Below are 17224 nucleotides of genomic sequence, written 5' to 3'. Positions count from 1 at the left end.
AGACGATTTTAGATTGAAGTGAAGACAGCAAGGGGGAAAGAGCAGAAAGTCAGGCTGACAGGGAGAGAGAGATGCGAGCGGTTGTGAAAGTCAGAGAGGACCTCCACTCACACACATATATAGTTGGAGATAAAGGGAAAAAGAAAAACAGACAGACAGAAAGAGATGGAGAGAGACACAGAAAGTAGAGAAAGAGAACAACATAGACAGAGCGAGAGTTAGAGGGGGAGACAGACAGAGGCTGGGCTGACGAGTTGCCCTCAACATATCTTTGTGACCTTACATTTACTTGATGGTAAACAGGATAAAATTGGCAAATAGAAAAATAGAAGCCACCTTACCCGTTGTGTTATCTGCTGGGTGTAAAAGCATGTCGGTCGGTCAGAGGAGGGAAGTAAGTAAAGAAAATATGCAGGTTTGAAGAAGAAGTAAACTTCACCATGAGTTGTTTTGCATTGAAGGTAAATGGTGTGGTTTCAGGGCGCTCCAAGCAAATACAAGTTACAACTCACAATGATTCAATTTAATTCATTTATTTATTGTGTGTCAAAGCCTTGCTCTGCAAGTTGAGATAGACAAGGAAATCAAACCCCTGTCCGCGGTTACACAGCAATGCTCAAGCCTAGATGGCTAGGGTAAAGCACGCATGCCATTATCCTGCTCCCCGGTTAACCAATGAGCGCTGACACCGCGGACCAAGCAGAGGCGCTCTGCGAGGCAGAGCATGTTTATTTTGGCCTAGGGTCTATTTATTCTGCCTCCGCCTGACTTGCTATGGTTTCAGCTGCTGATAATTCAAATGTCTTCAATGAGTAATTCTGCGTGTGATTAAATGTGCCTCTGTGTGAAGACAAGACCGCAAGATTGTGAATCTTCCGTTCACACACTCTATGCTGGAAAATTGGTTGTTGACCCCGGCAGTGTATATGCCTTGCTCAATCAATTGAGCTGAAAAGTTAATCAAACCTTTTCAGGTAATCCTAGCATTGTTAACGATATTCTGTACCTGTTAAGCTGGAAAGGACCCAAGCCTTAGTTTGGATGGGACAAGCAACCTTATGACGGATGAGACAAGGTAAACTTGAGTTGTTGGATCAATCACTTGGATTTTTGGCCTAAACACCTGAACCACAATGCCTTGCCTGTAACGTACGTTTATGGAGGAAGAGGCCAAGGAGGTACACACACACAACACACACACACACACACACACACACACACACACACACAACACACAACACACAACACACACACGCACAGCACGCCTCAGCACAGTCCCCGCCTCACCAGTACTTTGATATTCTCTCATGAAGCTCCTGGCTATGTGATATCAGGGAAGGAACAAAGAAGGGGAGAAAGGCACTCATTGATATGATCACAGATACTGTTTCTTTTTGGAAACAATAGCGTATAAGGAAGTAGTGGGTCACAAATCAACTGTAAATATATCCCTGTCTTCTTACATCCTCTACTTTAAATATTAAAGCCTTCTTACTTGCATTTGGCATACTAGTATTTGTAGCTACTCGTATACTTCAGTCATGATTTCATTTCTCAAACTAGGACTTCTGCTTCCTCCTTCATCTCCTACTCGTCAATCAAGTCTGCTTTATTTGTATGGCCTTTAATCCAAGTTCCAGTCTCAAATGGCTTCACAGGCCCCACATAATGCGACCCTAAGCCCTCTAAAAGTACAAGGAAAACCCCTCCTAATCATCAAGCAAGAATCTGGTAGGAGGAACACAGAGAAATGGATCCCTCCTTCCAAGGATAGTGAGGAATGTAATATGTGACCTGAAGGTAGACATTTAATGGTAGCATGACACAATGCTGATACCCAGGTTCAAAATTTAAAAAAAAAATCTTAAAATACTAGGACAGTTAGTAAAAAAATGAACAATCAAGGCTAATGCTACTTCCTTGTTGGGGCTGAAGCGGCAGATAGTGTTCCAGTGTGGACGACGCAGATCTGAGACCAGCACCAGATGAAGTGATGCGATGACAAGACCTCATTGAACACGGAAATGGTGACACGCATACCAGCCTCAGAGTGCTTAGCTTACGTATCCAACAACAACAACAGCAGCACATAGAGAGAAAGAGGACACTATGCATACACACCAACACTGAAGGAAGAAGAGGGAGGAGAATGATGAACTTCTGTAATGAGACAGAGACACAGAGAGAGAGCAAGGGAGAGTGAGAGACAGAGAGATGGAGATAGATTGAGAAAGACTAATGGACTGAAATCATTAGGTGCTGGATGCACACCACACACACACACTCACACACACATACAAACATGTGGTCATCAAACTTCTAATTTGACTTGCAAATTAGTATGTCTTCTTTCAGTGCCTTGAACACAAACCTTCCTTGTTTACATGAAATGTTAACTAGCTCAAATGAAGCATTGATAATTCCCTCATTCAGTGTTGAGCATTTCCAGTATGATGGTTTTTGTCCATTTCCTACTGAAGCTTCATCCGATTAGCAAACGGTGAAAGATGAGGACTCGCATGTTGAAGCAACTCTGCTAAATTCATGGTGGGCCCTGCGGGAAAGGATGCATTAGCACTTGGCTAGCATCCAGTTTTGTAGCTTGTACCTTGTTTTATACATGTGACAGTGAAAAAAGCAGAACCACCACAGGCTGCTCCATTGGGGAACTAGAACTGCCAAAGATTGGGCCAATTAGGATCTAGAACAATTACAACTTGGGCAAATGAGGCTCCAGAACCCTCAAGAATTCCAAACCTGATTAAAGAAATCAGAGAAATCACAGCACAGATCAGAGAACAGCACAGATGAGGTGATGCAATGACTGGACTTGAGTTAACATGGCAATGGGGACACGCATGACAGCCTACGTGTCCAACAACAACAACAACAGCAGCAACAACAGCAGCACATAGAGAAAGAGGATACGGAAGAAGAGGGAGGACAATGAATGCATTCTATAGAGAGAGAGAGAGAGAGAGAGAGAGAGGGGAGAGAGAGGGGGAGAGAGAGAGAGAGCAAGGGAGGGAGAGAGACCAAGAGATGGAGATCGATGGAGAAAGACAGAAAGACAATGACACAATAACATTTATATCTGCCCTCTCAATTTTTCATGGGCTGGAATCATTAAGAGGTTGGTACACATGCACACGCACACACACACACACACACCCACACACACACACACACACACACACACACACACACACACACACACACACACACACACACCACGGTCATCAAACTTCTGTTTCAATAAGATGTAGAGTGACAAGACGTGTACAGATTCAGTCCCCTCAGGATGTGTCCCTGCATAATCACACATTCAAATTCAATAAATCACAACAACGACCTTATGGGGAAAAAATGTCATTGCGACAACGAACAATGAACAGCAATCATGTTGTGTAAGGTCGGTTGAATGGTAAGTGGTAAATTAACTCCAACGCTATTCCGATTGGCGGCTACTCAAAGCGCTTTACAATGATTGCCTTACATTCACCCCTTCATAAACACATTCACCAACAACGGCATACGCCATGCAAAGGAAACAGCAATGTTGTTTTGAGGGATTATGGTGAGGTGTGTCTTGTATGGGAACACCCCTACACTTAGCTAGGCGCAGCAGGGGACCGAACCAGGCATGGTACGTCTTTTTGCAATTATAATTTTTTATAAGCATGGTCAGTCCGTCATACTCACAACAAACCACAAACCAAACCCATGACCTACCACCATCGTACCGTTTACCCCCCACCATTCTCGCCTTCATCATCACACCATCATCATCACCACAGCTTGTTTAGACAGCAAGAAATTGCCACGGTTACGGAGAACTGTCATTGGTTCATGGCAACACAAATTTACTGTGGTGTTGACATTCAGTCTAGTATTGTGCGAGAGAATAATGGTAAAGAACGACGTAAAAAGTGGTAAGATCTCTCTCTCTCGGCTTGGGGAAGAGGTCAACGGCTACACTGGATATTTTGGTTCTTCGAGTAAAAACCTGGGCTACATCTGTTCAGCGACCCGCTGTGGGCTCAACATAACTAAACAACATCATTTGTTAGGATAGTGTCATGTCAGTGGAGGCCAAGCTGTGTCCACGGCGACCCCAAGGCATCGCAGCGGCCCGCCGAGGGAGATCAGGCGCTGTCGCCGTTCCATCTCACTTCTTGAGACTGTTTATCCAGGCTGTGATGTTATATCCTGCCACACTACATTTGTCTATTTTTAGCATTTAGCATCATATATGAATTTCTTCTTCTTAACGTCCTGTAAAGCCCTTTGCAACCTGCTGACAAACGATGCTGTTATACAAATAAAAGTAATTGTTGTTGGCAAGTTATTTTTCTCTCTGTTGCATTACATGTAAGAGTCAGCTCTTTTACAAAGGCTCTGATAAAGCCCATTAGCACCTGTTTTATGTCAAGTTGTCATGTCAAGTTGTATAACAGTATTATGGCGAAGCAACACATTTAATTTTCTAGTCAGCCTGTTTGCCCCTGATAATAGCCTCCATTTGGATCATAGCATGCTGAACTAAGCTATCAGCCCCTGATAAAAGCCTGCACTTGGATCATACCATGCTAAACTTGCCTCTCCTCATAAATGCCTTCACTTGGAATATATCATGCTGAGCTACGCCAGCATTTCCTGGGGAAATGCATTGACTTTGATCATGGCGGGCTCAGCTAGCATCACCTGATAAGATCTTCCACTTTGACAAAATCATGCTAAGCTAAGCTACTATCCCAGACGCTGTATGTATTTAGTATTTGTGTTTTTGCATGATGATTTGTGTGTGTGTGTGTGTGTGTGTGTATGTGTTTCCAGGGTGCTCAGGCCTTGTTTTGCTGGAGAGATTAAAGAACGTGTCAATAGACTCTATTTTATCTTCTCAAAGTGCATTTTATTCCTGAGTTGTATTTTCATTTGTTTCTCCTTTATATAACTAGGGTCATCTCAGGGTCAGCGAGTACTGACCCCAAAGATGGTCCACCATTGCCCTCGTTCAAACACCATCCTTTCCTTCATCCTCCTCCTCCTGTCATCCTCTTCCCCTCTTATCCTCCACCTCCTATCATCCTCTGCTCCTCTCAATCTCCTCCTCCCTCACTCACCCTCTGCATCTCTTCCCTCCCCTCCTTCTTTCATTTCCTGCTCCCCCTCTTCCTTCCATCCTCTCCCAGTCTCAATCCCCCCCCCCCTCCCCCCCCCCCCCTCCCCTACTACAGGGCTTTTACGAACCAGAAGAGATTTGATTTTTCTGCTGCAGCTATAGTCTCTCTAGTAAGGAACTCCAATGTTTCCTGGCATGGAAAAACTTCTGGAACCATGAGATGACATTATCCTAAAGGAGTAGTGTTATATATTACTTCATAATTATAACGTAATAAGGATGTCTAGACCAGGAGTTGTAGTCAACATAGTTTTTTTTACTGGATCTACATAACTGGGAACATTAATCAATGCACACACATAGAACAGGCAACGCATACAACAAAAAGTAGTTCGTTCATTATGTGGGTATACCACATACATAACAAGTAGCCTTTCCTCCGATTTCAGCATTTGTCGTTAGTCATCATGAAAAATATGTTTCTATACTCCGTGACGGATGTTGGTTCTGATCTCCCCCACAAACCAACATTATATGCAGTCTTGTGGTAAATCCACAACAACGCCGGCACTGCAAACTGCCCTGAAGGAATAAAGAAACTTTGTGCATTCAAATCGTTTCTTATGTAAACAAACAAACCTGCAATGTGTTCTGACAATTGCTCTGTTCAGTGAGAATAAAGTGTGTGTCTGCCCAATAAAACAAGCAGGAAAGAAAAGAAGCAAACAAATCTCCTAGTTGTTTCCATTCATCCCCAGACAGTACTCACAACAAGGCATATAGAAAAAAAACAACAGAGAATAAAGATCTCCATTTCTATCTTTTAAATGGAGAATCGAAATCAATGACAACGTCAGGCATCATCATCCACAGATCCATGCACATGCTAATGCTGGGTGCAGACTCCCAGCCTGCTAGGACGTGGAGAACGTTTTTTCATGGCCATTATGATGGCACCGTGGATGTCGTTAAAGGGGAAATGAGGAGGGTGGGTGGGGGAGGGGTGTGGAGGAGACAACAACAGCTTGTAGTACCTGGCGAGAAAACAGGTTAACCATCACTGCGTCGCATCCCACAGCCCAGAGCAGGGGTATAGACGCATGTAAATATATAGACGGCTAGTCGCAACAAACACAAACGCAAAAACGGGTTTATAGACCTCTGAAGAATAAATCCCGCCTCCGAGGGTCTGGTTTCATCGGTCAAATGTCTATGGGAAATAACATGGGAGTTTTTGAATGATTGTACATAACAAACTCACTAGGTGGCGAAGAAGTAAAAGCTGCTCACGTTTTGAACTAAACACTCTTTCCATCTAGATTCCACTTGGGTTTTGGATCGTCGGTGCCGTTAAAGTAGCATTTATAATCGTTTGCTACTTACGGCACCGACAATCCAAAACCCAAGTGGATCGGTTAAATGTCTATGTTTCCCATAGACATTTAACCGATGGAACCAGGTGACTTGGAGGCGGTACTTATTCTTCAGAGGTCTTTAATGACATTCTAATTCTGATCATCCACACAACCCTGCATGTGCGTTTGAATGTCTAGCAGTGGGGGATTCGTTGGTTGAATTGATTTAATCGAAAGTCTTTTAATAACCTGGATGTTAAATAGCTATTACAAAACATTTTAAAGTGGATGCCATGTCAGTACGAAGGCGCACAAACACAAACCAAGCCTACCAAGTGGTATGAACCAATTGGTAAGCGGTCACTATGGGGTTGATTTTTGTTTAATAGCTCCTATCTCCAGCCACTGGAAAATTATCATAATCTTGTTTCACTGGAACAATTCGATACATAACTTTTTCAGTTGGAAATTTATTAGGCCTCGTTGCCGAAGCCATCCCATAGTTGCCCTTTGATCAAGATCAGCAGCAGGGATGAGAAGATATACTATAACAATGATGGCTGAGTTTATCATAAATTTCGTTTATCTTTGATCACTGTTGAGTCAAATAGATTTTTTCAGAGCCAATATTCCCAACAGCGGCTCTGCTGTCAAGAACAGCCCTGCTATTCACCACTCATTTTACTATGTAGTCATTTAGCAGAGGCTTTCCTCCGAAAACAACAGATGCAGTTTGTTGAGAATGGATAACCAAAACCTTTCAGCTGGACATCCAACACCCTCGCTCCCCCCAACACTATCCTGCCTCATACAACGCCCTTCTATGCTGCTGTTGACAGTGTGTCGCAGTTTCCCCTTTGTGTCCTGGGCCTGTCTGCTGGGTCTGTGTGGGTGTCCGATGGGTCTGTGTGCAGATTCACAGAGAGGAGACCTATTGAAACTCCACAACAGTCCAGCATGTCAGAGCAACAGGGCGGTTTCTCTATCTCTCTCAATGGGTCCAAGTGACGAAAGTCATGGCCCTTCTCAGCAAAACTTAGAAGGCTTTGTGTTATTGCCTAAATGGGGACTTCTTCCGCCCTGGATAAAAAACAATGACAAACGGGTCAGATGATACTAACAGGTCCAATGTCAGCAAGTATTTCAAATGTCCCACTTCTGCTGTACACACCTTGGTATGTGTGTTCATATTAATGTCCTTTCACAAAAAAACCGCCTCACACATGTCGTGTTGATGATGCCGAGACATGATATGATCTTAATTAGTTACTAAATTTAACAATGATGTTGTTGACTTGTAACCAGAGGGTTGCTAGTTCGATCCCCTGCTTTTTCTTGTCGAGGTGTGTAAATGGTTGCAAGTCGCTTTGGATAAAAGTGTCTGCTAAATGTGACAACAGATAATAATCTCTAATCTCTTAACCGATCTGGACCTCTTACATTAACAGGAGTACAATTGCGCTCCAACGCAAAACGAGGATATAAACATCTCTCATTTATGCTTGTCCCTTGGGTGTTGTTTTCATTGAGACTGATTGCAACCCTCCTTCATCCCCTTCACCTCTGGGACTAAGCGTCACCTGTCTACGGAGGAAGAGATTAGAGCCTCCTGGGCTGAGGTATCCAGGGCAAAGTCTCAGCCCCACCAGCGTCTAGGCACCATCAGGGGGAATCATATCCGACATAGTTCATGGAACCATCGTCCCCATTAAGAATATTTTGTGTGTTTGAATATTTCATCCCCATGAAGAATACCAAATGTATAATTTGGGGTAAATATAATTGATGAGGCTGAAGAATGCAAAGAAAATGCAAATGAGGAAGAGGCAAATGAGTGTAAAAGGCAGTTTGTCACAGTATATACCCATTGGGAGATAAGTGGCGTCAAGACCCATAATTTTCAGACCTGTAGTGAATATTCTGGGTTGGCATTTCAGGAGTCTCCACTGAACAAAACAAACCAGACAGCCATAATATTGAGTGTTACACCTCCCCTGTGAAAAACAGATCCCACCTGGGGAATAAACAGATTTATAAAGTCATCAAACCGAGGAAAACGGGCTATCTTGGATGTTGAGAAACTACAGACTACACAGTTTGTTGTGTTTATACTGCTGGAAATATAGTAACTGAAGTTTTCAGTTATTATAGTATTAAAATGTTATTGTCTCATTTGAATTTGGAATGGTCCACACTTTCAAGTGCTTACCATTGCAATGTACTATGTTTCTAAATCCATGAGCATGCACAGTGGTTAACATAATATCTAAACTTATGGTTTGTTTGTGGGCACTATTGGAGAAAAATACCTAGCCGGGGAAGTTTTTATGTGCTTTCTTGTGTAGGACAAAACAAGATCAATGCGCATAAAGTGCTAGAAGGTGTGAGTTGCACAAAATTCATGGCTTGTTTACATCTACAAATAAACAATCTCAATAATTAACGTGGGGTCTCAGAAAACCTCTCCTTTAGGATGAGTGAAGGCTTCTGGGAGACGGGGAGGGATATCGGCCTGTCCGGCCAATGAAGAAGCAGACTCTAGCATAGTGCTCCCCATTGTCTGCATGGTTGTTGTCTGTATGGGAGACAGAGTTCTGAAATCTAGAGTCAGTAGAGGCTTTGTGGGCTTGGGAGTGAGTGGGGGGGGGGGGGGGGGGTTAAGAGTTGTGATCGTATGTCTTGGACATACCATGTGAACGTGATTGTGTGTGTGTGTTTGTGTATGTGTGTGTGTGTGTGTGTGTTTGTGCTTGTGAATAAGTAAGTAAGTGTTTGTAGGTCTTTGTGTCTGTCCCAGGGACGCCTTCCGGCACAGGCAGTGTGCTGGGTTTTTAAACATAAAAATATATGTTGAATGCAAGCTTTATCTATTATGTAACATTTAATGTAACTTTTTCCAAAATGAAAATAAGAAAGGAAATTCTGTCTAACAGGACATTGGGGTTAGAACCAAGAACCTTTTGGTGGTGAGTACAGGACCCCAACCACTAGACAGTTTTATATCCCTGGTGGTACGCGTAGGGTAATGCAGGTTGTACATGGGATTTAAACAGATTGTTAGATCGATTTACAAAAAAAATAAAAAAATAATAAAGATTATCGAAAATAAATGTATTATAATTATTGTTCATTAACTATAATGAAAGACATCCATCATAGGTTTTCCAAATAAACCCATTTGCTGTCTTGCAGTTATATTTGTGTATTTAAGGGGCGCTGGCAATCCTAACTTTTTTACTGCTTGCATATGAGGTGGTCCGCAATATGTCTTATTCAGTGGTCCACCCAAAATCAAAGGTTGGAAACCAGTGCACTCGACCGCCATGCACCAGCATGCCGCACGGCTAGCTGATTGACGTATGGGCATCACGCTGCATCAGGGTGTCAAGGCTTTAAGTCACGGAAGTCATGAAATACAACACTACATCGCTCTGCCGCTACGGCAGGCTTTTTCACAACACCACAACAACATGTCAAGCATCGCGGATTGAAAGCACCTTGTGGCCACCAAACTCTTCTTATCTCAATATGATGCCAAAAACGCACAAACATGGATGAATGCTATTCATTATTGAGTATTTATGGGGTTTTGTGCCTTTAAGAACAGGGTAGAGGGAAACACAGGGATGTCAGCTGAGAGAGAGAATGGCATATAGACTATGACAGCGGGTCAGAATCTAATCTGGGTTGGAAGAAGACAATGGCTATATGGTAGCGGCTTGAGCCACCCCAACTATTCAGTTCCTAGCAGCACTTTATCCAAAGTGACTTACGATGAGTTAAGATATGGCCTTAAGGAGCAGGTAGGGTTTTGGCCGCAGACACTGGGGATTAAACCAAGTACCTTTTGTAATGATTTGTTATGATCATCATTATTCTCGGTGGTGACATATGCAGCCCAATGTATTTTATTTTTGCGTGAAGCTTTGTGGAGTAAGACATGAATTTGATTATGAATAAAATAATAAAAATATATATTTGAATCATCAAGATGTGATGTTTTAATAATTGTATGGTTTAAAAGTTGAAAAATCTATAATACATGAAGGTAAAATGCCATGTCCCCATGTCAAAGAAGTGTTGAAAAAAAAAATGGCCCATTTTTTTTATGCTTACTCTTCTGCACTCTGTGCTGTGACACCCTTCTTTCACATCTGGGATGGAAGAAGTGCATCATGCATTATAAATACATACAGTATATATAATATGCACTAAAATATACTGAACAGACCATAGACCCAACACAGACAGAGACACATACGTTTGGTGGGTAACAGAAAACACACTAACACTAGCTAAGATTTCCAATGGCCATGACATCCATCATCAAAATAATTACCATAACAGAGCAGAGTGGGGGTACAATCCTCGCCAGGAGCAGCCTGGGTAACAGAAACAGCCTTCATCTGTGTGATGACGGTAATCATCTTCCCGTACAAAAGAATGACAAGACTTCGCCCACATGAGAAGAACAACAAACATCTACCGATGCTTTCATGAAGGCTACAACGCAGACACCGGATACCCTGTTTACGCCATTGACGCACCCAGGACAACAATGTGCATCTTCTCCACACCTCCGTTAAACAGGTGCTAGGGAAGGGTGTGTGTTACCCCTGGAAACCAGCATTACCTCATCCCGGGTAATAAAGCTTCAGTTTCATGTCGCTGTTGTTCAAATACTATAGTCGTTGACAAGCAGATCCATCTGAAATTCACCTGACCTTCTCACAGAGCGAATCCAGTAGCTTCGTCAGATTCTAGACCCCCCTGGGTGGTCTCAGTTGTAGAATATCCCATGGCCTGGGAAGAAGTCGAGAGTTTGGCAACCCTAACCCTAACACTGACCCTGGCAGGCCGCTCTGGTTGCAAAACCTTTACCCGCCAAGAATAATGAATCAGTGAATTGTAAAGGGAAAACTATGATAAATATCAGCCTCTCAGTTTGGGGCTTCCAGATGAAGAGTACCCAGGACATTGTGTATGAGTGTCCCAGATTGAGGAGGAAAAATAAATTGAATCGCAAACAAGACACCTGTTCAACATGGGCTCCCAGCTAGGAAAACAGTACCCGGCACATTGTGCACAAGTGTCCCAGATGGAGGGGCAGGGTGCTGGGGTTGTGTGAAGCTGTGAAGCTCAATGGTTGGGGCAGTCCCAGGGTAAGGCTTGTGTTTCCCATCTCGGTCCCATGGTCCCAAGTGAGCAGAATTATGCCAGGTGAGTGGTGGGAGAGCAGGTAGGCTGCCAGTTCACAAGGTATCACATCACATCAGCATTTCCAGCATCCCCTGTCTGACATATCGCTGTGATTAAGCTGGCTTTCTGTTCCTAGTGTTTTAATACATTTTAAGGTATTCCTTTCTTTTTTGTTCACTAATATTTGCTGTTATTTAGTTTAAATTTTAATCCAAAGAGACCAACAGTGAACATGTCATTAAAAGGATGGCCTAGGGCTAGACATCTTAGAGCAAGATATCCCTACAGGTAGACTGCCTATCTGGGATACAAACCCAGCACCTTTCAAGTCAAACATCCTACCCTGCATTAGCAGTACACACTATTGCTCAGGGTGCAGTTCTGGCTTTGTTTGACTCAATAGAAAGACAGCTAGGCTAGCATATATAATACAGAGAAACAGCTAGGCTAGCAGGGCTTTGTTCAAAGATGCGGAGAGACAGCTGTGCTAACAGAGCTATATTTTAATACATAAACAGGGGGCTGGGCAAACAAAGTTATGTATTAGACTCTAGAGAGATAGCTAGGCCAAGCAGGGCTATGTCTTCAGCGAGATAGCTAGGCTAACATGGATATGTTTACAACACACAAACCCTTCCCTACATGTTATGGAGCTGAGAGTGAGAGCTAACAGGACCTTGTGAGTGCTTTACGTGAGCTCTCTTCTCTCTTAAGCACACTTATTGATCCCCTCCTCAGGCGAAAGTTGACGCCACTCCGGTCCCTGTCCATCCGGGTTCACTTCAGTCTCCCAGAATGCTGTCGGTTGGATCTTCTATTTATTTGATCTAATCCATCGGCGGATACTGGGATTTTCAAATCACTTAAAATGAGAGCCACACACAAACACACACACAGAGATACACATAGATACCCAGTCCACAGGGCAGGACAAAGAGGAATGAAGAGAGATAAAGACACCTAGCCACGTAGCCAACCTGTTTCCACATTTTCACAGCGACGCCATTATGGGCCGTGTCGCTTGGAAGTCAACACGCTGTTGGCCATTGGTTGCTAAGCTCATTAGCATGGCCGTTTGCTAGTGGTTTGTTGTTTCTTCACGCCTGCTGAGACCTCTGGGTGACCCGCCTGTTCGCCATCAATGTGCACAGAGGCTAAACATTCACCACTGCATACTAAATGTGTGTTTTTATTAAATATTGAGAGTCCTTCATCCAGGACCACACACTCACATACCTCAGCTGTGACACATTTAGAGAGAAAACACATACACAAATACTGTGTGTGTGTTCTCATCAGTGGTCTTTTGAATGATGATGTGATTCAACACTGCAGGAGGATCCTGATAAACATGCCCCCCCCCCCCCCCGTCTGCTTCTCTTCCTTCATCTCTCTCCTTCTCACCCGTTTTTGTCCTGTCTCTATCTCTCTCTCTATCCCTTAATCTTGTACCTTCGTCTCCCCCTCTTCCTCTGTTCAACTCGATATTTTTCATTCCAGCTGACTCTCTTTCACCTGTCTCTCCATCCCTCATCTCACTCTCCGTCTCGCCACCTCTGTCTCTCCATCTCCATCCCTTTCTCCTATCTCTCCCTCTTTCCACCAATTTCCTCTCTGCCTCCTTTATCTCTCTCCTCCTATCCTTCTCGCTCTCCATCTCTCTCCACCTCCATATCTCTTTACCTCGATCTCCCATTCTCAACCTCTCTCTCTCTCATCCTTAACCCACAGCACCCCCACATTTCCTGTCTGGGATTAATAAAGTAACAGCTTGTCTTCGATCACTTCCAGTCCTAATGTGAGCAATGCCTCCTCTACACGCGCACGCACACACCTCATGTTCCTTTCTTACCTAGCAGGCTATGAGAGGAGAGATGGAGGCTGAAGGATACTGCAGTGTTTAGTTCAGAGCAAGTTGCTCCAACGCCCACTCAACAACGCTGTCTTTCAGCCTTCTATGGGGTTGCAAATAGATACATCACTCATAGCAGGTGACGTTTGTTTTGTGTTTGTGATTGTGTGTGAGTGTGGGTCTGTGGGTATTATGTCCAGCTCAGCCAAATGAGGATTTGCAACTTTACATATAAGTACATTTTGGTAATGACATCCCAGTCCCAGGAAGGGGATGGTGGGGTTAGTATAGACAGACAGACAGAAAGAGCTCTGTCCCATGTGTGTGTGCATGTGCGGAAGTGTGGAGAGTCCCAAAGCCATCTCCACAATCACAATAATAACACACAACAAAAATAATTACAATAATTAATAACAATTATAAGCAACACTTATATATAATATAATATTTCTACAGTCGATATACAGCTCCTTGACTCGCCTTCCTCCCTCCTCCCCTCCCTCCCTCTCTCCCCTCCCTCCCTCTCTCTCCTTCCCTCCCTCCCTCTCTCTCCTTCCCTCCCTCCCTCCCTCTCCTTCCCTCCCTCTTTCCCTCAAACACTCCATGTGGGCTTCACCCACTAGACGGATGACCCCAGCAGTTGCCTAGCCTACACGTTCCACGCCTACACCAGGCACTCTGCCGTGTATGTGTGCATGTGTGCACATCTGTGTGTGTGTGTGTGCGTTTGTGTGTGAATATGTTTGTGTGTGTATGTGTAAGCTCTGTGTGTGTGTGCCTGTGTGTGTGTTTGTGTGAGCTGTCTGCTTTAAAGTAGAGCAGCTCTGTGGCCCTCTGAGCAATAGGGGAGTATTTTTAGCTAGGCGCTATAGCGTGAAACGCTAGCCAGGTTCACGAAGAGGTTTGTGGGAGGGGGGGGGATACAGGAACAACTGCTCCTGGATCCAACAGACAAAATATGCCCTGGAGCCTCTCTCCCCCACAGCCACCCCAAGACCTACTGCCCTAATGTGTATTTTTACTACACGTTGACACAGCAAAAGGTTGGGCAATCCCACTTCCAACCCTTTCTTTCTTTGCTCCTCTTCCCCCTGTTGTGACCTGCTTTTGGCATAGTCAACACAATTAGGGGTGTGGCTAATCCACATGCCGTTGCTGTGGATCGTGTAGTTGTGGGCGGGGTTTGCAGAGTTGTGGTGGGGCCAACATATGCGGGGCACTGCTGACATTATAAGAGGTGTGGTCAACTAGGCTCAGGGTGTGGCTTAGGATGTGTCAGCACATGGGCAGGACTTGAACGGGGTGCATGGTCAATGCGGTGGGGGCGAGGCCCACATTGTTGGGCTGTGGCTAATGTGGCCGCGGGGGAGGGGACGCTGCTGTTTTGTGACATCACAACAACACACAGCCCACTGCCTACAGAGGGAATAGAGATGGAAAGAGGAGTTGGGAAGGACAGGAACTACAGGACAATGGAAAATAGAGATGGAGAGGGCGGATAGGAAGGGAAGAGTGAGAGTGAATATAATCAGAACAGAGAGTCAGAGAGACAGAGAGACGAACTTACATGTGAAACTTTGAGGCTGTTGGGTTAATTTCATACAAACCCAGAGGGTTTGAAGAGGATTAGCCAGGTCGAGCTAGTCCTAGCACACTATCAACATTAAAAAAAAAACATGCTGTTGTATTATCTGGCAATTTCAATCCATGACATCTAATCCTACGCTTTTAAAAAAATGTGGTTTTATGTGGTCAGTTTGTGGCTCATGTCACTTCTATGTATCCCACTACATCACTTTTCATTGAATAAGTTGTTTTAAGGTTTGGTTTCCAACTGCGGCTTCACTGGCTTCAAAGGGCTCCTATTTTCCAGCCATGTGTTAGGCTAGGCTATATGTATGATGGATAGATGAACTCTCCAGTAGACCTCCCTGGTGGGTCGTAGCAACTACTAGGCTGGACTTGGATTCATCCATCATACATTTGATTTGACACTCCCACTTGTGATGTCACTAGTAGATAGCTTTTGCAATTGCTTGCATAGACATGCCTCACAACGGTTGAAATAGAGGCCCTTTAATATTGCTCCTGGCTCTTTTTTAAACATCTCCTCCTTGGCTCATTAACTCGACAACACAATGTTTTAATGCCTGAATTATTTGCCATTTGTTGCTCATAGTGCAATCCTCGCTTTAAGCCCTCTGTCAGGTTGTATTAACAATTCAAATGGACCCAAAACATAAAATAATTAAATAAACAGCTGTAGGAGACGTCCTCGTTTGGCTGGTTGGATTTCCTTCATGAACGGCGGTTTTCACCTGAATCCTCTCCTCATCTCGATGATGTATGTCCTCTTCTCAATCTCTCCTGTCAAACAGTTAAAGGATAGGATAAGCTTACAGAATGTAAGCTTCATTTAAGTCTATAGTTGTGATGTAGCGCTACAAAAGTAGCATTACTGTGGTATCACTTTTTAAAATAACACACTTCCATATAACAGGCTTACTAGACCACACATGTCCCCGCTCTTGAATACGTCATGAACAACCGCACACCAAATCCTAACAATTAAACCTATTTTACATTTTTACCTGTGCTCTTGTCCAAATCAAATCCTTTTCAAAAACCGTCTTGATGTCGACCCGGGGAGACTAAAGAAGTCAAGACTTCCTACAAACATATTCTACATGCAGGTCCGCATGTAGACATGCGGGTCCGACGGTGTGAATTATAATCAAACAGGTAACGGTTGGCAAAGGGAGTGGGCAACCAAACCAGGAAACTGGGAGGTAGACAAACACCGACAAGACAAGGCAGCAAGTCTGGTCTCGCTGGGGCCATCTGTAAACCCTTCTCTGGGAGAACAATGCTTGTGCTTCTCAAGGAGCTTTGTTCATGTATTTATCCGTCACATTTTTTAGAATGATTTGCAGTTAGGCACTCGTCCCTGGTTCGGGAACACAAAGAGAGAGTGCCAAGGAGCTGTGAAAGGTCAAATGTCACGAGCTGAATGATTGTCCTCATACAGCGGTGTTCTTCTGAATACCGTTTGTTTTCACATCTTGTTACAAATGACACACACACACACCCACACACAGTTGTACATAAAGAGACCACACACACAGCTGTACACACACACACACACACATACCTCTGTCCATTGGTCAAAATGTGGGACCTGGATCACCTGACTGCTCCCATACAGTAAAGGAACACAGGCTCTGGATACCCTTCAATGGCTCCATTCTCCTCAAACTAAAACCAACTGGAGGGTTACCATACCACACACGAACACACACACACACACACACACACACACACACACACACACACACACACACACACACACACACACACACACACACACACACACACACACACACACACACAGTCTTACCTCATCATTCTCAATACACACATACTGTACATGTGGCTTGAATTGAGGATCAAGCTACACAGACTTGTCCCCCCCTATAAGTCAAATTCTGACAATGCAAATCAATTAAAATATTCCTTGTTCAAAGTTTGAATGGACAATAATTATCAAAAGTCAGACACACATTTGTGGATTTTTCTAAGTGACAGAAATATTGTAGGTAAATGGGAGGGAGAGAGAGACTGAGAGAGGGAGATGGAATGAGAGCGCTAGGCAGAGGGAATGAGAGCAACAGAGAGCGGGGTTGGGAGCGACGGAGA

General features: G+C 43.9%; 1 protein-coding gene across 3 annotated transcripts in view; it reads right to left on the bottom strand.

Moving 5' to 3' along the window:
- mgat3b (beta-1,4-mannosyl-glycoprotein 4-beta-N-acetylglucosaminyltransferase b) overlaps positions 1–17224 on the bottom strand; it is a 33429-nt gene that overhangs the window by 14267 nt on the left and 1938 nt on the right. The window contains exons 2-3 of one of the 3 annotated variants that reach the window (XM_079730435.1): positions 16680–16793; positions 15847–15895 (exon numbers count right to left, since the gene is read on the bottom strand). The exons of 1 other annotated variant lie outside the window; for it this stretch is intronic. In XM_079730435.1, the coding sequence (XP_079586561.1) occupies positions 15847–15895; positions 16680–16689 (59 nt within the window). In that variant the 5' untranslated portion in view covers positions 16690–16793. Of the gene's footprint in view, positions 1–15846; positions 15896–16119; positions 16163–16679; positions 16794–17224 lie in introns of those variants that run through there. One more of the 3 variants, XM_079730438.1, reaches the window with a different exon arrangement.

Source organism: Pollachius pollachius (assembly GCF_949987615.1).
Source record: "Pollachius pollachius genome assembly, chromosome: 2".
Taxonomy (NCBI): Eukaryota; Metazoa; Chordata; class Actinopteri; order Gadiformes; family Gadidae; genus Pollachius; species Pollachius pollachius.
Note: the sequence above shows the minus strand (reverse complement) of the source record. Positions and strands in the feature narration are given on the sequence as shown.